Consider the following 22,957-nt stretch of genomic DNA (forward strand, 5'->3'; position numbering starts at 1 on the left):
CTTCTGTTTGCTTGGGGCCAGATTCTGATACCCTTACTTGCAAGAAGGGTAAGGTTCTACTCAATGCAGACCTCTGCCCACGCAGTTCAAGGCCTGGACATATTTGGCAGCCAGTAAAACGGAAGTTCAGGTTTACTGCTGTGCCGCTACCCATTTGCAGCAGGAGCTGCACCAGCAGGTGCCATTACGGGACTGGGGTCATAGTTTGCCCATTTCCCCTGTGCTTTGGGTGGCTCTTTCACACCGCAACGGGCGAGGGGGGAAATAGTTGCGGATAAAGAAAATGTGGTTGCGAAGGCACAAAAGTTATCTGGGGTGGGCAGAACTGAGGGGCAGTTGGATCATCTGAAACTACTTTTAATTCTTAATTTTTCAATGGCATTATTAGTCAATATTTGCATTGCATTAGCAGCCCCAGTCATGGAGGAGAGTCCCATTGAGCTAGGCACGGTACACATGCCATGAAATGACAATTCCTGACCCCAGGACCTTAGAATCTAAGGCTAAGACGAGAGACAACAGGTGGATTCAACGAACCCGTGGGGCCCACAAGGTAACCGTGAGGTGACTGTGATCAATGTAATAACCAGCAGTGGTAGAACAGCAGCTGCCTAGCTGTCATTCAGTGTTATGTAGGTATCGCAGTAGAGGTGAGCTCTAATAAGAGACTTGGAGGGTGATTCTGTAGTGGCTTTGCAGGTGTTTATGGGGAGCACCGCCTGTGCATAAGGGGTAGCATGGGAGAAAGGATGCAGGCAGTAGAGCAGAGGTGGGCAAACTACGGCCCGCGGGCCACATCCAGCCCACGGGACCATCCTGCCCGGCCCCTGAGCTCCTGGCTGGGGAAGCCAGCCTCCGGTCCCCTCTCCTGCTGTTCCCCCTCCCCTGCAGCCAAGCTGCCGCGCGGGAGCACTCTGACCTGCTGCTCCTGCCGGGCTGCGCGGCTTGCGCCCGCCCAGCTCCCAGGCTTTCCAATAAGCCAGTCCTGCTGCTCTGAGCGGCATGGTAAGGGGGCGGGGAGTGGGGGGGTGGATAAGGGGCAGGGGGTTGTGGGGGCAGTCGGGACAGGGAGCAGGGGGCGGTTGGATAGGGGGTGGGGTCCTGGGGGGTGGTTAGGGGCAGGGGGTTCCGGGGAGTGGTCAGGGGACAGGGAGCATGGTGTGGAGGTTCAGGGGGGGCGATCAGGGGATGGGGAATGGGGGGTGGTTGGATCAGCATGGAAGTCCCAGCGGGCCTGTCAGGGGGTGGGGGTGTGGATGGGGTCGGGGCAGTCAGAGGACGGGGGGGGAGGTTGGATAGGGGGCGGGGTCCCCGGGGTGGCGGTCAGGGGACAAGGAACGGGGGGGATTGGATGGGTTGGGGGCTCTGAGAAGGGCAGTCAGGGGGTGGGAAGGGGGAGGGGGAGGAGGCGGGGGCCAGTCTGTTTGGGGAGGCACAGCCTTCCCTACCCGGCCCTCCATACAGTTTCACAACCCCGATGTGGCCCTCGGGCCAAAAAGTTTGCCCACTTCTGCGTTAGAGGAAGCAGGGGATTGCTGAATGGTAAAGACTGGCATGGTTGAAGAGGCAGGGTTGGGAGTTGACGCTCAGCAGTGCACAAGGGTCGACGGGGGCTGGGGAAGAGGTGAAGACCGGTCATTTGTATCTGATGTGCTGGAAAAGCTGATGTCCCTTTAGAAAGTCAGAGGGACATGAACTCCCTCTTTCATTCAAGGCAATCTGGCTCTTTTCCTCTCACGTCCATTCTTTCAGTGGCACCGGGGGAGGCAGACGTGCACCTAAAGGGGAATGGTCTTAATCCGAAAGATTAATTCAGAAAACCAGACCCTCAGATGGGCTCTTGATGTCTATTCTTCTACTATACTATGGAATACTGTTGAGGTGAGATGATGGCTAATTGTAACAGCAAGTCAAGTACTGTTTAAGCAGCTAATTAATGTCTCCTAATCAGCACTTGGTCCGTCGAAAATTGCATGGCAATATCTCATCTGCAGAAACACCTTGATAATTCCTGTATGATCTGCACGGAGAACATATTTAAATAAACTCATTAGAGATTTCATACAGATACCAGCTACAATTGCCAGCTTGTACAAATTAATTTGCGTTTTTTTCTGTTCTTTTTTTTTTCTTGCCTTGACTGCCCAGAGCTTCTGCTGATCACGTTCTTGCTGACAATGGAACATGAGTCCTGATGGCAGGGTAGTAAATGCCTTCAGAACTCTTGCCGATGGATGAGAACACCCCCTGGTGTGAGGGTGCAGGTGATGTCGTGGGCACAAACTGTGATGAATGTAGATCGAGACTTAGCAGAGCTCCTGCTGGTTGAGTCTCCCGCTGCCAATGATGTCTCGTTAAAGCGTTGCTAATGCTTCCATTCCCTCACGGCAGACAGCTGTCACTTTGACAACACCCAGGGACTAGTAATGTCCAATCCTGGCTGAGTATCCATTTCATTCTCAAGTCCTTCTTCAGTTACGTGAAAGTGTGCCCGCCGGGCCTTGTCAGTGGACAAGTCCGAGGGGAGGGAATTGGTGTCGGATCAGTTAAGTGATACAATTTGGGGTGATTTATTAATGCAGTCCACAGTAACAGTCACGGCTAAATATAATCCGACCTACTGTGGACATCTACTTACCACTGTTTGTTGCTGGGTGGTTATGGGTTATACGCCCCGTCTCCTCTCTTAGTCCAGCAGCCATTTGAGAAAAGCATGTGGAGGGTAGGGATAGGGTCTAGAGTGACCTAGACAAATTGGAGGATTGGGCCAAAAGAAATCTGATGAGGTTCAACAAGGACAAGTGCAGAGTCCTGGCACTTAGGAAGGAAGAATCCCATGCATCGCTACAGGCTGGGGACCGACTGGCTAAGCGGCAGTTCTGCAGAAAAGGACCTGGGGATTACAGTGGACGAGAAGCTGGATTTGAGTCAGCAGTGTGCCCTTGTTGCCAAGACGGCTAACGGCATATTGGGCTGCATTAGTAGGAGCATTGCCAGCAGATCGAGGGAAGTGATTATTCCCCTCTATTCGGCACTGGTGAGGCCACATTTGGAGTACTGCGTCCAGTTTTGGGCCCTCCACTACAGAAGGGATGTGGACAAATTGGAGAGAGTCCAGCGGAGGGCAACAAAAATGATTAGGGGGCTGGAGCACGTGACTTATGAGGAGAGGGTGAGGGAACTGGGCTTGTTTAGTCTGCAGAAGAGAAGAGTGAGGGGGGATTTGATATCCGCCTTCAACTACCTGAAGGGGGATTCTAAAGAGGATGGAGCTCGGCTGTTCTCCGTGGTGGCAGGTGACAGAACAGGGAGCAATGGTCTCAAGTTGCAGTTGGGGAGGTCTAGGTTGGATATTAGGAAACACTATTTCACTAGGAGGGTGGTGAAGCACTGGAATGGGTTACCTAGGGAGGTGGTGGAATCTCCATCCTTAGAGGTTTTTAAGGCCCGGCTTGGCAAAGCCCTGGCTGGGATGATTTAGTTGGTGTTGGTCCTGCTTTGAACGGGGGTTGGACTAGATGACCTCCTTAGGGTTGGAAGGGACCTCATCTTCTATGATTCTATGTGCTGATTCATTGGATCCTCTAGACTCCGGGGGGGTGGGGGGGGAATGAATTATTCAAGGAAACCATCCAGCAGAAATCAGTGTTTGTTGTCATAGCACACATGCGATTGGGGGGTTCAGAATGGCCAGATCTAGGCGTCCTCTAGGCCACAAAAAGCACAAGCACAGACAGGTGGCTTGACTCCTTCTCCCAGATTTGCACTGAAGTCTTGTGTTTGACTTATGAGCAAGATAATGCCAGATACTCACGAGCTACGTGCAGGTGATGGACAGGCAAGCAAACCGTGCATTGCTAGGGGGGTCTTATGGTAGAGTTGCAAGGATTTTATTAATTTATAAGGATCAACTCAGATGCTATGCTGCCCTCTACTCCTGCACGGTGTAGCTAGCAGGGCCCAGAAGATTGGGCACATAAAGAGATGTTTCTGCCTTCCCCTCTAACCATATGGAAGTCAGAGTGGACTTAGTCTGCCGTGACTCCTGTGGGTTCACTTGCCACAGACTAAATCCATCCATGAATGACATCTGCCAGCGGGCAGCATGACTTCTGGGATTGTGCTCCCCTACCGCTGGGGGGCTTGGAGGCAGTGTGGCTCTGATCTTTGGCAGATCCCCTAGGATCCTTGAGTTCGGCAGGACACTCTGCACCCCACCCCCCAAACCCTCTCCTTTGCCTCTCTTTGGGACTAACCCACCTAGGAGCGGCTAGCTCTCAGTAGATCTTCTGATAATTTTAACTCCGTCGCAGTGACTACGGCTTAGGAGCCTAGGAGTTGCCAAACTGGATCAGAACCAAGGTCCATCTAGCCCAATGTCCTGTCTCCGACAATGGCAGCACCAGATGCTTCGAAGGAAGGTGTAAGAACCCTGCAGCTGGCAGTTGTGGGGTGATTTGCTCCCCCCTCCCACTGGGTCTCATCCTGGGGTCTACTAGTTAGAGAATGGCCTGAAACATGAAGTTTAATGACCCTTCACAACCTTTTGTTATCACAAATTATGTTAATGACACATCACGCTAATTATGCTTGTTTTACCTGCCTGTCAGCTGGACGGCCCCTCTGCTGGTGTGAAAAGAGTTCTCGGTGTCTTGTTTCCTAAACACCACGTAGGTAGAGTTCCTTGTGCCAGTGAATGATGCAATATACGCTAGGTCTAGGGACAAATCCTCCCCCTTCACTCTTCCTCCCCTAAGCCCAGGTAAAGGGGCAGAATGAATTGGAGACCAGCTCAGGAGCACCCACAGATCCCGGCACCCCTTTCCTTACATGTGCCGTGTGCTGGAGCACACCTCTGCAAGCGGGAGAGGGTGCTTCCTATGCGCCATGGGAGAACACGTTAAAACACACAGGCCATCTCATCTGTCCCTTATGGGCATCAGGGTGGCCTTGGAGTGAAAGCACCAAACTCCGGTCTCAGGAGATCTGGGTTTACTTCCCAGCTATGGCACATGCTCCCTGTGCGGCTTTGGACAAGTCACTTGGGCCTCGTCTACAAGGCACCGCAGTCTGGACTATGGGGATGTGAACTGTAGACCGCTGTACTGTGTTGCATTCTGGTTGCCCCATGTAAACCCTCCTGGTGTGAACTTAAAGGTACCTAGTTTGCATTGATGTAGTCGCTTCTACACAATGCTAATCCTTCCTTACCTCATAGGTGCATTGTAAGGCTAAATTCACTAATGATCGTGAGGGGCTCTGATACTGTGGAAAGGGGGGTCAGATAAGGACCTAGACAGATGGATTAGCATAGAGATGCCAAAGATCTCTCAGTCTCAGAGGCATCTGGTTTCATGCTGTACATCTATGGTAAACCAAATATAAAAATGGAGTCACACAAAATAGAACCAAGCCTCTATTTCAAAGCCGGGGCTGAGCAAATTAAAATGTAACACATTTAAAAGTCAGCTCGCTTGGATGATGGAATAAAATCCATTTCCCTGGAACAAACACTAAATATTAATGAAAGGATATTGTCAGTGGTGCACACAAAGCAATAAATAGCATTTCCAGTAGATTAAATGTTTAAGCAAATTTGCGAGCTGAAGCTGCTTTTGAAGTGGATGTCACATTTGTAATCTGATTTTTACAGTCCTGCTCAAATTAAATGATTTAGTTGGGGATTGGTCCTGCTTTGAGCAGGGGGTTGGACTAGATGACCTCCTGAGGTCCCTTCCAACCCTGATAGTCTATGATTCTATGAAATAAATGCTATAAGATTTTTGCACCTATAAAAGACCAGGCAATCCAAATCAATTTCTTGTTCAGAAGCAAGCCATTTGAGGTGTGTGTTTGTTTCCTTTACTTGTGTTTTGAGCATTTGTACAAATCGCTGGGAAAGGGCTCAAATCGAGTATGAATCATGGTTTGTGAGAAATATTGGATTACTTGTAATATCGGCAAGCTATTCTAGTCAATGTAAAAAAGTTTAACAAGAAATGACACAGAGTACATGGGTCCCTAGAGCAGGCTTTCAAGAGACTTCTACTGAATTATTTTTATTCTGAGTGTTGAAAAATGTTACACAAATAACTTTCGGTCATCACTGGACTTATCAAGAGCAGGGGAAGCTTTACCAGGTAGTGAAAGCCTTGGCCTATGTTTCCACGAGAAGTGCTGTGGTTGTGCGGCTATAGTTTAGACCAGGAGCGGAGGAAGTACCCTAAAAGTGTGTGTGTGGGGCCACAGCACGGTTCAGGCACCTGCCCCTGAGGCCCAACCCCCACTGCGCTGCCCCCAAGGCCCTGCTCTCCACACCCCACCTCTCCCCGAGCCCCTGCTCTCGCACGGCTCCTCTTCCCAAGGGCCCTGCCCTCATGCTGCCCATTTTCCCCCAAGACTCCTCTCCACCCTCTCCCCGCGTTGCTCGCCCTTATGGCTGGTAAAAAGTGGGAGGGCCCTGGCCCCCTGACCTCCCCTGTTCTGGCGCCCCTGGTTTAGATACTCATCACAGTGATGGAAGAGGTTCTTCCATCTCTGTAATAAATCCACCGCTCCGAGAGGCGGTAGCTAAATTCTTCCATTGACCTGTCTACAGCGGGGCTTAGGTTGGCTTAAATCTGTCTCTCAGGGGTGTGAATTTTTCACACCCCCCCAGAGTGACACAGCAAGGTCAACCTAAATTTTAGGAGACCTGGATTTTGTTGTCTACACCCAGGCTTTTGTTGTGTGACTTTTGGGCAAGTCACAAAACCCCTTATTCAATCTGTAAGACTTCGCTACCTCCCTCACACGGGCACTGCGATACTATAGCTGTAGGGTCAGATTCTTTGCGGTTGTGACTGCAGCGAAGTAAAAGAGGGCCTGGCAGCAGAGAATTTGTGCGATTAATGCACTTTTAAGATCCTTCTAGCCACTCCGTACCCCCGTATTGCTGAAGTATCTGGACAGCAGGAGGAGGGGCTATAGAAGTAATAGTCATCTAAATAGTCATTTAGTATACTCCAAATCACTTCACGTTAATTTTTGTGGTTTGTGTCATTTATTATTTGGAGTGAGGTAGCACCTAGAGGCCCCCAACACCATTGGGTGGGGCCCCAATGTGCTAGGTGATGTGCAAACACATAGCGAGAGACAATCTCTACTTTGAAGAGTTTGAAATCTACCGGTCGGGTGTTCGTTCTCAGCTGAAATTCATTGAAAATGTATCAAAGATGCAGAGGGTTTTTTGTTTTGTAAAGGCCAGAAGGGACCACCGTGGTCACCTCGGTGGACCTCCAAAGATTTGTGTTTCAGGAGAGACTAACTGATGCACTCCACTCTGATCCAGCAGGGGCAGCCGTGCCAATCTAGGCGCTGTAGGAAAAGTGTGTGTCCTGATTTGCATTTGACCTACTGCCTGAGTGAAGTACTCTGTGGATGTGTTAAAAGCTTCCAAAATAAGCCTCAAGTCACAATCCAATTGAGTGCAGCCAGAATAATTCCCATTGAAATCATAGAATATCAAGGTTGGAAGGGACCTCAGGAGGTCATCTAGTCCAACCCCCTGCTCAAAGCAGGACCAATCCCCAAAAGCATCACTATTAGGAAGTTTGCATAAATTACCAGCATATAGCTACATTTCCCCCCATGACTCAATCATCTGTTGTGGTCCCTTTTTTAAAAAAAAATTCAAAAGGCGGTAACTCATCCGACCTTGTTTCTTCCTTTGACAGATTCAAACAGCAGATCCCTTTTTAGCAGCAGCGTGACGCACTATGCTTTAAATTCAATTTAAAATACAAACTATTTATACCAGCAAGCAAGAGACTATAAATCTGATTTCTCAGTCATTAGTGGAGCTGTAATTTCAGGACAATCGTTGCATAACTAATTGAATCAACTCTTGGCATGCAAAACCGGTGCCCTGCTTATCTGAGTGTTGCATCTCTTCGCCTGGCAAAGTCTGCCTCACTCGCAAGAGGTCGCACTTTGTGCTTTTGGACCAGCATTGCCTTCCAAATTCCCTCCTCTCTGCTTCTAAGAACTGGTCATTTATCAAATACACCTAGAATATAAACATAGATGGAGTTACAAGACACATGCAAGGCGGGCCATGTTCAGCCCTGGTGTAAATAGGTGAAACTTGGTGGAAATCAATGGCGCGGCATTCCCTTTTTACAGGTGAATTTGGTCCTAAATGTGCCACTGACATAGCTGCAGCCACTTCGCAAACACACAGTTATCTGTATGTTCGTGAATCGGGCGGGTGCCAATCCTGTGTGTGTGGGCCTGATCCAAATTCTGTCAAAGTCACTGGAAAAAATTCCCATTGGTGATTCATTGATGAATTCCCAGATGAGTCAGGGGCAATGCTCTTTAGATCATAAGATCTTTGGGGCAGGAATCCTGCCGTCTATTTGTCTATACAGCCTCATTGCATCTGTGCTGCCTCAGAAATCATTGGAAATTGAAAACAGAATGTGCTATACTGGGTGTTAATTCATCGTCCAGGGATACACTGTGCATGTGTGGCTGCGCGTGAATGAATACAGAACCATTACTAACAAAAAACATATAATAGAATCTTGGACCTGTAGGGCTGGAAGGGTCATCTAGGGTCAAGAGGTCCTTAACTCCATCCCTGTGTGCAGAGTCAAGATTAAGGGCTGGTCTACACTGCAACTTATATTGGCATAATTACATCTTTCAGCGTTGTGAAAAATTCACACCCCCGAAAGATGTAGCTATGCCAACCTAACCCCTGCTGTAGGCAGTGCCAGGTCAATGGAAGAATTCTTCTGCCGACCCAGGAGGTGGATTGTGACGGGAGAACCCCTCCCATTGCTGTACTGTCTACACTGAAGCACTACAGCAAAGCAGCTGTCCTGCTGTATCATTTTAAGTGTAGACCGACGCTAAATATAGCTAGATTATCCCTGACAAGTGTTTGTCTAACTTGTTCTTAAAAGCTTCCAATGATGGGGATTCCACAACCTGTTCCCATGTAACCTGTTCTAGTGCTTAACTATCCTTATAGTGAGAGAGTTTTTCCTAATATCCAACCTAAATCTCCCTGGCTGTAAGATAAGCCGATTCCTTCTTGTCTTACCCTTGGTGGACATGGAGAACACTTGATCACCATCCTCTTTACAACAGTGGTTTGCGCATTGGCCTGCTAAAGCCAGGGTTGTGAGTTCAATCCTTGAGGGGGCTATTTAGGGATCTGGGGCAAAAATCTGTCTGGGGATTGGTCCTGCTTTGAGCAGGGGGTTGGACTAGATGACCTCCTGAGGTCCCTTCCAACCCTGATAGTCTATGATTCTATAACCCTTTACCTATTTGGAGACTGTTATCATGTCCCCCCTCAGCCTTCTCTGGACTAAACATGCCCAATTCTTTCAACCTTTTCTTATAGATCATGTTTTCTAAATCTCTTCTCTTCTATCATGTAATGGTCCTAGATAGCAATGGACAAAGATGACACAGGAGAATAGACAAGACCCCAGTGATTAAAACTGGGAATCACAAACAGGCAAAGGCACAATGGACATGCAGAGATAAACCAGTGTGTAACTGTCATTTAAGGAATATATAGGTTCACAGGAGTTTGAGATAAAATGTACATCTGGCATCAGATCACTGAACTCCGTCTCGAATTACCCTGCAGAGGATCAACCTGCGGGAGCGATGCCTCAGCGGAGTTGGGGCCCAATACAGAGCCTTTGAAGTCAGTGGAAAAATTCCCATTGACTTCAGTGGGCTTTAGAACAGAGTCTTAGTGAGGTGCCAGAACTGGGAGGGGAAACAATTTGTTAGTCTCTAAGGTGCCACAAGTACTCCTGTTCTTTTTGCGGATACAGACTAACACGGCTGCTACTCTGAAACCTGTACAACCTGAATTTCCCCCTCTTGGCTGCTTGTGTTTTCCTTTGCACAGCCCAAGCCCAGATGTACCAGCTCACGTCATGTGACCTAACTCAGTCACTCAGCACGGCTTCTCTCCTCTAGTGACAAGAGTTTTAGCTTGTGAGGCCTGGAGTTTGTATCTTCTTATGGCTTCAAAAGCCAAAATAAAGTATGGGAGCAGGCAAGGAATTGTAGTAAATTGGGCCATGGCTTATCTGATCCAGGGCAAAAGAATTGAGAAAGTATGGAAGGATTGGCATGAACAAGGAACAGCAGAAAAAGAAAATACTACCTTAATATTTCCCCCTCTCTACACAGTAGCAACAGTCCTGGCTAGTGTATTTTAGACTTTCCATTCCTGGCTTCCCTGTGAACAAGTCGTTGAGGTTCTAACCTGATGGGAAAATGTATACACTACTGGGATTTAAGGTAGCTCCCGAGAGGGTTACAGAATTTAGAAAGGGGTGTTCTCTAATGTGTTCTATTTAAGCCAAGTCCGTTCAATATCTTCTGCTCCTTTCTAATCAATTCTTGAATGATCATTCCACTTCCGGTACTTTTTAGTTCTTATCAAAAGGCTGTGTCTATTACGGGGGTAGCATTGTCAGCACTAAAATAAATAACCGCAACATGTGTCTCACTGCCTCAAACGCCCTTTGTTTTTTGTTCGTTTAGGTAGCAAGATGGGAACACAAAACCCGAGTTCTCAGTAGAGTCTGTGGCTCTCCATATACTGCATGTTACTGCCTGGGCGCTGTCATCCTGCTGCTTAACTTTATACGGAGCCATTGGTAAGGAGCCTATTTTATCACTTCAGGTTAAAGCAGGGATCGGGCTAGTGACTATGGAAACTGGGCTGGCTATATCATGCCCCACCTCCCTTTGAAAAGCCATTTGCCTATTATGCCAAACCAGCCAAATTTAGGAGCCAAACCCAGCCCCCTTTTTTTGCCGCAACTAAGGTAAAAATAAAATCAAAGAAGGAAACAAAAATATTTCTATTTCCAAGGCGGGAAGGGTGGGGAGTAAATAGGAAAATCAGAAATATTTCAAGGTGGCCTCATTTAACTGTATCAGTCACTGAGGTTCAAACTTTCTTGCTTTGTATCCCTGTTCTACAGAGAAAAGGGATGGCCCCAGTGGTTTGAGTACAAGCCTGGGATCTGGGCTTTGGATCTCAGTTCCCTGTTTGTACACTTGAGCCAACAGTCCTGCCCTGCCTCCCAGGGGGCATGTGACGGTAAATACATTAAAAATTGTGTTCAGATACTACAATAAGGGGGCCCTAACCCTATACATATGTAAGATCAATAGATTTCTTATGTCTTTCCACTGACCTGATTGTGATTGATAACTAGCAGATTATTTTTAAAAAGAGCATTATACAGTTCCTTGTAAGTTTTATTTTCTATATTACTATTTCATGAACTGGATACTGGCCAAAGATGCCAGACAGCTGGTGTTTGGAGAGTAAAGTCTTGCAGGCGCAGAACAGGTGTGGCATAGGCATTGCCTGGACAAGGTTTTCCCATGCTGCCCCAGCAAGACCTTCATTCTCTCTGAGGGGGTCTTTCTGAGGAGACCCCAAACTAGGGTGACCAGATGTCCCGATTTTATAGGGACAGTCCCGATTTTTGGGTCTTTTTCTTATATAGACTCCTATTACCCCCCCCCCCCACCACCACCCCCTGTCCCAATTTTTCACACTTGCTGTCTGGTCACCCTACTCCAAACAAAGGTGCTTCTGGCTCTGTGATCTGAATGCCTGTCGACTAGGCGCTGCTGGCTGAGATCACCAACTTACTTCTCATGGGTCACCACGTATCGCCCTTAGGTTGTATCAACTTTGGGGGACCAGCAGCCTGGGCTAGATTTGAAATGGCAGAATTGGGGAGATGACACCAGCTGGGTCCTAGTGTCCCCAGAGTGTGCGTGTGTGTCGGGGAGTTTCTCCCCTGCACAGTGCTGGGTCCAAGGGGGCATTGCGGGGAGAGGTGGCCCAATTTTATCCACTCCCTTCCCAGTGGAGCAGCATAAAAAGGCAATGCAATGGAAAATTCGGCCCACAAAGTTTACATCATGGTCTTTGTGGCTCTATATGTATTTAAATCTGAAGTTGCTTCTTTGGTACATCTGCTACTGCAGCTGACTAAATAGACCCAGAGACATAGAGTATGTGCCGGCGTGATGCTTCCTTTCATGGTAGGATTGTTGAGGCATTTTTAGCTTCCTTTATTTCTCAGCTGCCTCCAATTAAAAGATTTTATAATCTAATCACATGGAGTCTTAATGCTGAAATATTTCAATAAATTCTGCCTGCGATTGAAATGCTTAACTGGAGAAATATAAGGACTTTGTGAGAGCTTAATAGGAAACAACCCACCCGTGCTAGGCTGAAAGGAATCATTTCATACCATGTTAGATGTTGTTCATTTGAGAGGCGTGTCCATTTAGCAATCTGGAGCTTTTTACCTTTCACTCACTGGTTGGAATCCAGTCCAAGTTACGAACATGTGATTCCGTGAAGTGGTGTTGAGAAGGAGCAGTGGATTGGGTAGCTGGAGAGCTGTGTGCTCTCCCAAGCCCTGCCACTGACACGCTGTTTGATCCTTGACAAGTTGCTTAACTTCTCAATGTATCCATCTGTTTAAAAAAAACCCAAAATAAAGCACCAACTCTCCGGGGTGGGGGCTTCCTTGGTGTTTGGAAAACACCCATGGTGCACTTTACGTGCTTTAATGGTGTAAAGAATAACTCACGCTTGAGTCCTTGGCAGGTATGCACAGAGATACCCTTGGGGTATGGCGAATTGGGGTGACCGCCCCAGGCCCCGCGCTTTGGGAGGGGGCCACGCTTCGAAAAAATTGTGAGGAGGCGGGTGGGGAGGTGAGGTGGGAGGCGGGCGGGCTGAGGAGGCGAATGGGGAGGTGAGCGGCAGGCGGGAGGGGGGCTGGGGAGATGGGTGGGCAGACGGCGAGGAGGAGAGCGGCGGGCAGGGGGGGGCGAGGAGCCCCCCTACCAGAACCTCTCCCTCCCCCTAGCACCTCCTGCCTGCCAGTGGGCCCTGCCAATCAGCACCTCCCACTCCCTCTCAGCGCCTACCACCTGCCGCAGATCAGATGTTTCGCGGCATCAGAAGGTGCTGGGGGCGAGGGGAGAGGAAAGGGAGCGCAGCGTGCTCGGGGGAGGGGAAGGAATTGGGTGGGGAAGGGGTGGGGGCAGGAAGAGGTGGGCGGCGGCAGAAAGAAGCAGGGTGGGGATGGGGTGGAGTGGGGGGGAGCATGCCCCCGGCAGATTAGAAACTCTGCGCCTATGTCCCAGGCCCCGCCACCCGCTAGGGACAACCCTGGGTATGTAGCACCTTTCATCCAACTGCAGCGCGTTAAGTGAGTTGGTGGCCTCTCTCTCAGTGGCAAAGATCCCTGATAAAATGGACATTAAGGCTGGGACATTTGAAGGAACCTGTGGGAGTGAAGTGCCCAAATCCCACTGCCGTTGAAAGCCTCCCCTGAGCTATTTTAAGTACTTATGTGGTCTCTGTTACCACAGTATTTGAGCACTTCACAACAGGGTGGTGCTATTATCCCCCTTGTAGCACTAGAACCCAGGTCTGAGGCGCTTGGGGCAGCCAAGGTTCCCATGTTGCCACCAGGAGGCCGTGTAGAGCCACATCCAAGGAACACCGTGGAGATTAGGCGCCGCAGGAAGTACCACCCAAAGGGGTCAGAGCAACAGCAGCCTGCAACCCTCTGAGGGTATGTCTACGCTACAATTAAACACCCGCGGCTGGCCCGTGTCGGCTGACTCAGGCTCGTGGGGCGCGGGCTACGGGGCAGTGTAGACATTCAGGCTTGGGCTGAAGCCTGGGCTGTGGGACCCTCCCCCCTTATGGGGTCCCAGAGCCTGGGATCCAGCCGGGGTCGGAATGTCTACACTGCAGTTAAACAGCCCCTTCACCTGAGCCCGAGTCAGCTGACGTGGGCCAGTTGCGGGTGTGACCCACGCTTACTATTTAACCCTGGCGGGTGCCCCGGGAAGTTGTCTGGGTAACCATGCAGCCATTCTGGCTTGCTGCAGCTCTAGACCTTGCATTGCCTCGCTTTCTGATCTCCAGTCTCTGACCCTGACTCTTGCCTTCTGACTTCAGCCTGATAACTAGTCCTGATCTCTGGTCTCTGACCCTGGTCTTTTGAGCCCGGTGCTAGTAGTTACTCTGATCCCTGTTCACCTGCTGCCTCATGGCCGTTCTTGACTTAGTGACACCAGCCCAGCAGTGACCACTAGGCAAGACTGCCTATGCTCCAGTCCTATACACCCATTTTGCTGATGGGAAACTGAGGCACAAAGAGACTAAGCAAATTGCCCAAGGGCACAGCAGGGAACTGAACCCATGTCTTCTAAATCTGCGGCTAGCCCTTTAATCATTGGACCATCCTTCCTCTGGTAATGTCACTGAAAAGTCAAAGAATGGCATGGCGAATGAGAGACCCTCTTGCTCTTAGAGATGATCCCTCTAGGTTAGGACTGAGGTGCACTGGAAAGGCAGGATGATTAGGGAAGCTCACACTGTTGTGGTCTGTCTCGTCCCTGTTGCCTGGCTAGAGGATATCCATCTAGCATCTTTCACCAATGGGTTGGGATGTGTGTGTGGAGGGTAAGTTTTGAAACAAACGGGGGAAAGCAGAATCCGCTTTGTGTTTAGTTACTAGAATCAAATGATCTCTGTTAGCAGCCTTTAAGCATCGTGTTTTCTTGTTCTGCTCTCTCTTAAGGTTATTTACCCGAACTGATTTCGTACTGGAATGATTGGAGGGTCTTCATCGTGATCTGTTTGCACAGTACGGTGCATGTACAGCTGCTGCTGTAGGCATTTTTTAATCTTCAGGACCAGAGGAAACAAATCTATGCATACTCATTAAAAATTACAGTATTTCCTGTGTAGAAGAGTGGGGATTACCTGTGCATTTAGCAAGCAGGGTGTTTAAACTCTTTTCTGAGATCTGCCTTGATAATGCCTATGTTAGCTAATAATATAGAATGGATGAGATACTGTACATTATGGTAATATGTCCTTAAATGCTAGTTCAGTGAAGGTAACACACAGATTCTTACAGACTTCCCCCTTGCCACATTTTGTCTAGGAGTTGATAGATTAGAGTCACTCTAGCTGCAGCGCGGTAATTAAAGATGGGTCTGAACTAAATTCCCAGATTCAGTTATGCCAGGGTCAGAGCTAATGGGTTGTTAGTACTTCAGATAATTTCAATGGCATAAAAATCGGAGTGGAATTCGTACATGGTTTCAACAGATTTTGCTTCTTAGAAATGACACTGCCTGCTGTCCCCCACTCTCCTGTATTCCTCATGGCCACCGCACGTTGCTGAAACTCATGTAGGGAAGCTTGTAATTAGTTTAGACCATAATTGAATTTAAGGCAATAAAAAATGTCGTGTGTATTCGGCTTATGTAATACGGAGATAAGTCTGGATTTCACAGGGGAACGGTCTCACCAACCAGTTTCACAGTTGAGCTGGTTGCCGGCTTTCTGGGATGCAGCATGATCTGGTTTTTGACGCGCACAACAGCCAGTTCAGAGGTGGAGTACTCCACGTTTTCAGAGGCTGTGCCAGCTACTAAACTTGTTGGCATGGCTTGACCACTGGCATGCACAGCCTTGGCAGAGCTCCCTTTGTGGACACTCACCAGGCTGTTGTTCGGGTCCCATACGCTAGTCCGGCACGCTCCTAACCTTCCCTTAGACTGCAGCACTGTCTTTCCCCTGGCTTCTCTGGCACATAGGCACAGGCTTTCTGTCTGTTACCCCTTCAAGGAAATTGGGTTCCACAGCCCAGCTGTTCTAGGCTCCCAGGCAGGCCCATTGAGAGAAATTTGAGACCGTAGTACCTCATGTTCACAGGGCCTCCCCTCCCATTTCACTGTATTTACACAGACATTATAGACATGGTGGGGGCTGAACTGGGGCCTCACTACAGTTGTCCCCTATTTCTCCCCCTCTCATCAGCCCTGCCCCAGGACCAGTGCTGACCCCTTAAATTCCCCAGTAGCTTGAGCACACCCTCTCCTCGGGCTCCAACTGTATGGGCACTTTGCAATTTAACTCTTCAGGGGCCCGTGAGAGGTAAAGCAAACAGGCCCACACGTGGGCTTTGCAGAGGTTCTGAACACAATTACTCTTTACTTTAGATAGTACAAAAAATAAATAAATAAACAGATCCAGACAAAAATAAGAGATGCCTACATGCGTTTCCCAGCCTCAGTTTCCTCACCACTCTTCTTGTGAGCACTCTTTGGGCTTAGGTCAGAGTCCTGTCGGGTGTCTGGGATCCTTTTCCCCCAGTTCATCGCTTCTCCTCTGAATGACGGAGTCTCTCACTCTGACCCTATAGTCAATGCCCTTCCACTCGTGCTCTCAAAATGGTGAAAGACCCTCTCTTTTATAACCTCCTGTCCCCTTTGTTCAGTGATCCTCTAATCGGCCTCATCAAATGATCAGCATCCCTCTCCAAGTGATCCATTGCTTAGTTAGCATCCCCCTCTGGAGTTCAGACTTGAAAACCTGGACCTGAGTGGCAGCCAGGACCGGCTGCAGGCACCAGTGAAGGACGCAGGTGCTTGGGGCGGCCAATGGAAAGGGGTGGCACGTCCGGGTCTTCGGCGGCGGGTCCCTCACTCCCTCTCGGCGCGAAGGACCTGCCGCCGAAGAATGAAGGGGTGTGGCTGAGCTGCCGCCGATCGGGGCTTTATCTTTTTTTCGCTTCGCCGCTTGGGGCGGCAAAAGAGCTGGAGCCGGCCCTGGTGGTAGCCATCTCTTTGTCCCCAAGTGCTCTAGTTGAAGGGACGATTGTCAAAGTTTAACGACTTTGTTATTGCTAGCTCTGTGGTGGGTGCAAGAATTTCTCCTGTTACCTCCTGTGGATTTTAGCTCAATATGGAGGCAAAGGCTAGCCTTACAATCAAAATAGAGTTTTCAGTCTGACACAGATACATAGGGAGTTCCCACTATCACCTAGAATTCATAAGCAGTACCTAGACACAGTCTCCAAATCACCACGCAGGTCATAGTGAAGGCTTGAAGGAAGTGCCTGGCTTTATATCCCTGAGTGAAGGCCTAGCTATGGGACAGCCGAGTTACTGGATATCACTAATGTTACACTGAACTAATGTATGTCTCTGTCCAATTATGCAATAATATGTAGCATTTATATAGTGCTCTTCATCTGAAAATCTCAAAGCACTTTACAAAGGCGAGTAAGTGTCATCACTGGTTTGCAGAGGAGGTAAACTGAGGCACAGAAAGATGCAGTTACTTGGCCAAGGTCACACAGCAGGTCATCGGCACCAACCCAGTTTCATGACTCATGGACTTATCCACTGGATCAAGTCCATCTTAAGTGACCTACTCTTGTAGTAATTTTTTTTTAAATTTGCATTGCTTCCCAAGATGACCATGTTTTTGTATGTGTGTGGTTTTGGTTTTAACCTCTGCATTTAGCTGGTACCAAAGTAGGTTCAAAAGTTGCTCTAGTCCAAACATAGATCTCTGCCGGGTAATCTTGAATGGCGAGAGCTGTGGGGTCAGAATGGTGGTGATGTGTGCAGATGAGTTTTGCTAAGAGCCATCACTTCTCCAAAATGAGCCTGCTTTCAGCATTGCAGGGCCCCTAGTGAAAATGCTGACCTTTGTTTCTTTGCTCAAAATCTGATAAGTTATGATGGCCTTCAATCCTCATTCCTGGCCCCTGCACATATAAAGACATCAGCAAGCTCAAAAGACTACAGAGCACAGATGGCAAAAGCGCAACGAACGTGTATTGTGAAAACATAAGCAGTGCCCCGTTGCCTAACGGAGATGCTGTAATCTCAACGGCTGATTATGTCAGGAAAGTGACTGCAAAACCCTGTCTTGCTGGTTCATTGGCTGTTCCTTTCTTTTCTTTTTCTGAGTCATGTCTGCTTCAGCGTGGCAGAGCCCATCTAACTAGTAAAGAGCAAGCCATGCCTCATGCATTAAATAAATTACCGGGCAGGTTCCTAGTCCAGAATCTTCGGCGATGCACGGTGGTTAGTGAAGCCAAAAGAGAACATCTTGTGGTTTGGGGGGTTTTGGTGGTGGTTTCAGGTGCCAGGTTGAGACTGTAATGCTAGCCATTTAAAAAACAAATCCATCAAATGTCTTATGTGGGCAAGTGGTGTCTGTGAGCAAGAATGAACTGTGGACTCCGCCAGGTGTTAGTTTTTTCAATAGCTGCGGTTTTTTATTTTAACTGCAGTTTTAAAAGACTCTCTCAGAGCCAGGGGGAGGGAACAGAGCATCCCTGGAGAAAGCACAAGCGGTTACAATAAAGCTTTGCAGCGTGTTCGCTTTTCCTCCAATCTTGGAAATAAATCTTGCTGCACTGGACAAGAGAGGACAATGAAAAGCAACGAGAGCCTTGTGTGTCTTCAGTGGAGTTGGAAATGAATATCTTGGGTCTAAAGATATTGTGCACCTTAGACAGTAGGTGCTTCCTATCTGGAACCTTCTTTATCAAACTCAGCTCATTTCTTGGAAATGGCTTCAGGAGGGCCTTTGACCAAGGGAACTGTTTAGCAAACTGCGTAAGAGAATTAATTGCTTTTGTGCAATTGTTATTGCCATTAGATTAAAATTCTCCATGATCAAAGTTCTTTGTTCTCGCAGGGCCTCTCTTACCTGTAAAAACCTTTTCTGATCTGTTGTTTGGCCGCCCCAGAGGTTTGCAACATTTATCCTAAGAGTGCCTGACTTGACAAGCCTTTATTCTCCCCTTAATTTATGTCTAAAATGACTCTCCAGTGCATTAGCCTAATTGTTGATATCTTTCCCCTGTGTGGACTCAGTACAATCTCCCTCCAGTGGTGTCACCTGATCCCTCTAGTTTCTCTTTTTGCAGTGCTTTCTGAATATGTATGCTAAAGTCCCAGTTACTTTCCTCTCTCTCTCTTGGTTTCTATGCCGTGCCCATCACCCATGGTATCTGAGCACCTCCCAAAGTTATGAAGTGAACATGCACACCTAAAGAGAGAGACTTCTCTGGCTATCAGAGGCCGGATTTTGGTGGTTTGTGTTATGATTTATTTTTGGATGGAGTGTTATGGTGTGGGGGCTGGGCAAAGTAAGTGGGGTTTACATTTTCTTCTGCTGGCACTAAGGTTCCTGGCCATCCTGATGTCTTCTGGGAAGGAGTTCCAGATCTGTGAGCCAGTTGTCGAGCTCTGTCTCCTGCACGCTGGAGTTTCTCACCTGAACTTGACAGTTCCAGGAGAATGAAGCCATCCCAATGGGATCTTGCCAACCCCTGCCACGTCCTTCATGCAGGACAGTGGGGTTGCATAATTGACCATCTCAAATGCTGCTAAGAAGTCTAGCAATGAGTATTGGATGCCCATGGCCAGAGGAGAAATCCCGTGCCATCAGTGCCAGCTCCGCTCCATGCCCTGGGCTGATCGGGAGAAGTCCAGGATATTGGCCGTGTCTAGATAGAGCTGGAGGTGAGCCTTGGCGAGCTGCTCAATTAGCTCGCTCAGGAATGGGAGGTTAGACACTAGGGAGAGGATGGTTGCATTGGGTGATTGTTTCTTAAGCCCGGGTTGGATTGCAGGGGGATGGTCTATCTCTCTCCTCAAAGGGCACACTGACAGTCTCGGTAGGCAGGTGCCCCAGCTGCTCTCTGCTCTCTCATTGCCCAAGAAGGGCATGGAAGGGAGGCCTCTCTTTTCCTGCCCTGCTTTTAGGACTTCCTGTTGCGAGCGGGCTGAATTCAAAGAGATGTGTTATTGGGCCGACGTCTCGTACGCGGTTCCTGCTTTCCTGAGAAGCCGTCTCCGATGCAGGTGATTGTCTCTGAGAAGTAGGTTGATAATTTGTCACTGCTGGAAGTGCTGATGATTCATGATCCACCCCGGGTGTGAATGAATAACCTGGGGGGAATCAGATGATCTAACCTTGGGCCCTGTGGTATCGTTTAAACAGACACTGTCAACTTGAATTTCTTTTAAACGGGCTACTTTTTGAAAATGCATGTCCCTTTAAAGAGCACGGGGCAGGAGTATTTAAAATTCCTCTGACAGACACATTTAATAAGGCTTTCACTCCTCCCCTGCTGCCGTTGCTGGTAAAATACAGTCTTGCAGGGTTTGGAGGAACAGTATCCAGGAGCACTGAATGCACCTCATAGAGCAGGACATGAGAGTGATGTCTGCCACACTTCAGGGTACCTGCACCTGTATTCCCTCTCCGTGGTCCCTCAAAGGTACCCACTTAAGGTTTCTATCTCCCTGCCATAGGCGCCGGCTCCGTGGGTGCTCCAGGGCTGGAGCACCCACGGAGAAAAATTAGCGGGTGCTTAGCACCCACCGGCTGCCAAGCTCCCCCCACCAGTGCCTCCCACCTGCCGGCAGCCCGCGGCGATCAACTCCTCCTCCTCCCTCCCCATGCCTCCTGCACGCCGCGGAACAGCTGTTCTGCGGCGTGCAGGAGGTGCTGGGAGGGAGGGGGAGGAGTTGGGACAGGGTGCGCTCGGGGAGGGGGTGGGAAGAGGCAGGGCAGGGGTCGGGTGTTGAGGGAAGGGGTGGAGTGGAGATGGGACCTGGGCCTGAGTGGGGGTCGGCGCCTGTGCTCCCCGCCATCACCCCTCTTGAGTGGAGACTCTCATCTGTCTCCTTCTTGACTGGGGGGGTTTAAGGCTGCATTACACTGCGGGATGCCTAGCAAGCCAGACTACCTAACAACCAGCGGCTGTGCTTTGCTTTCTCTCCGAGCGCTATGAACAGTGCATCGCCCGCAGTTACAAGTTACCCCACAGCTCTTTCTGAGCCAGCATCTTTGTTCTTAACGTGAAAGCATCACAGAGAAAACATTAAAAAAAAAAATCTAAGTTCCTAGATGCATGGTACATGCTTACCAGAGGTGTCTTATGGAACTCGAGGAGGCCAGAATCTTTCCAGTCCTTTGGCACGGGTTGGGACGACCCTTTAACCGGAGGTCCTGTCCGTTGGCTGGATCAGGAAAAAGGCCCTGAGTTGGTTTAAACACAGCCCTTTTATGCTGAAAGCCCTCTCTTTGGCCGCTGGTCTGTGGAAAGCCCAGTTGGAACCAGTCTATGCAAGACTCCCCAGGGTGAGGTACCTCTCAGGAGGCATTTACAACCTGCGTGATTCACCTTAATTACCCCCCACTGTTTTGAGTTCCTGGAGGAGCTAAAAGCAACCCTTTTCCCCCCCTGTTGCTGTGTACAATCCCTGGCCCGCAGTGATACATAAACCATTCATAACCTTAATACAATATATTCCCCCAAAACTACTGTATGCGGGTTGCAATATCTGTCCCAATTTTGTTGTGCTAGGGCATGAGATAGGAAGTGCAACTGACTGCCAGCAAAACAGAGAAGCTGTCCGTATACACAGTGCTGTCAAACAAACAAGGGGAGCAAACTTTAACGAAAAGAGACCTTATTATTATTATTTTTTTTTTTAGGGTTCCTTGTAGAAATAGTAGATATGAATGGGCTTGTGGGCTGCGATTGTCAACACCCCCCCGGGAGGAGTTACATACTGACCTAAATAATATGCAGGCAGATGCTGTTAGAAACGTTAAGTAGTTATCAGTGAGAAGAAGCTGGGAAGAAAATGATGGACAAAGGAGTTGTTGATGGTAAAGGCAGGAAGAAACCGTCTGCTATTGTGACGCTGCTGGTCGCAGCATTCACTGCTAGTGAATTATTGGATCTTCTACCACAATCGGCCCCCGTTGACTGAGAGGAGCGCTCGCTGCCAGTCTAATTATTCCTGTGTAGTAGGACTGCTCTGTGAATAGCAGACTCAGTGTCAGTATCATTACAGCCGCTTTCATATTTAATGCACCTGAAACCTTTGTCAGGGAAGAAAAGCTTGCATAATCTCCCTAAATAACCTCCCACTTCTGCCTAGACTTTCCAGTTATTAAAAATCTTGCTCGATCGTGCAGAGACATCCTCTGGCGATGCTCTCTGCCTTCCTATGTCCAGTTCTTTCACGACCATTATTAGCTCTCTGTTTTGAGAGGGTGGCTAAAATTTGTGGGGCAAATAGTGGGGAGTGCTCATTCTCACAGCAGCAACCCAGCCTTCTTGACCAGGCCCTGGAGATCTTCCAAAGGAAGGTGCTCGCACAGGGCTATTACTGCAGCTCCATGGGGTCAGACCTAGGATGACCAGATGTCCCATTTTTATAGGGACAGTCCCATTTTGGGGGACTTTTTCTTATATAGGCGCCTATTATCCCTCACCCCCTGTCCTGTTTTTTCCACGGTTGCTGTCTGGTCACCCTAGTCAGACCTGAAGCCAGCGTGGAAGATTCAACTAGTGCAGATTTCAGATCCCAGTTAGCTGGTGGAGATTCACACGCCCGGAGCATCATGTTGCAGTTCTGCTCTGGAGACTGTACAGGCTTCCAGGTGGTTTCTGAGTGCAGTTCAAGGGGCTGGCCTGATCAACAGGGAGTGCTGAGCCCTTTTGAAAATCAGCTCACTGATTTCACTAGCCTAAATATGGATTTAGGAGCCTAGCTTCAGGCTTCTATTCTTGACAATGTTGGTGTTTGTTCCCTCTGTACCTGGCTGGATTCCCTTCTGCAACCTGTAGGAGAGACCTTCCTTTCCCATAAGCCCAAACAAGCTTTATTCTTGCTTTCTATGTCTTTGTACCCCTGTTCCGGCACAAGTTTGAAAATCATTCCCACCTTTATGGGCTTTATTCTCTGCAATTTCACACCTCGTTTGTTAGTTTATTTCTAGTCCATTTGTTTTAGCTCACAAAGTTAGTGTCGCGTGCAGAGCAACAGATGGATCATCTCAATGAGCTTGTCTCTCTTAAGAGAACAGGTGGGGAGAACCAGGCCTGTTACCTTGGGCTCTTAATTTAAACCCCCCCATCCATAACAACCTACAGAAACGTGTTGTGCAGCACTATTTCTTTGTACTCTATGCAGCCTCTCCAGACCGAAGTTTATTGGAGAGTGCCTTCAGTTTTATAGACTCAGAGACTTTAAGGTC

General features: G+C 48.7%; 1 protein-coding gene across 2 annotated transcripts in view; it reads left to right on the forward strand.

Annotated features, from left to right (window-relative positions):
• The window catches only part of PEMT (phosphatidylethanolamine N-methyltransferase), a 99,277-nt gene that overhangs the window by 34,332 nt on the left and 41,988 nt on the right, over positions 1-22,957 (forward strand). For both annotated transcript variants that reach the window (XM_024205261.2, XM_024205260.2), the window contains exon 3: positions 10,564-10,679. In XM_024205261.2, the coding sequence (XP_024061029.1) occupies positions 10,564-10,679 (116 nt within the window). The remainder of the gene's footprint in view (positions 1-10,563; positions 10,680-22,957) is intronic.

Source organism: Terrapene carolina, unplaced genomic scaffold, assembly GCF_002925995.2.
Source record: "Terrapene carolina triunguis isolate 2854851 unplaced genomic scaffold, T_m_triunguis-2.0 Scaffold93, whole genome shotgun sequence".
Lineage (NCBI taxonomy): Eukaryota > Metazoa > Chordata > Testudines > Emydidae > Terrapene > Terrapene triunguis.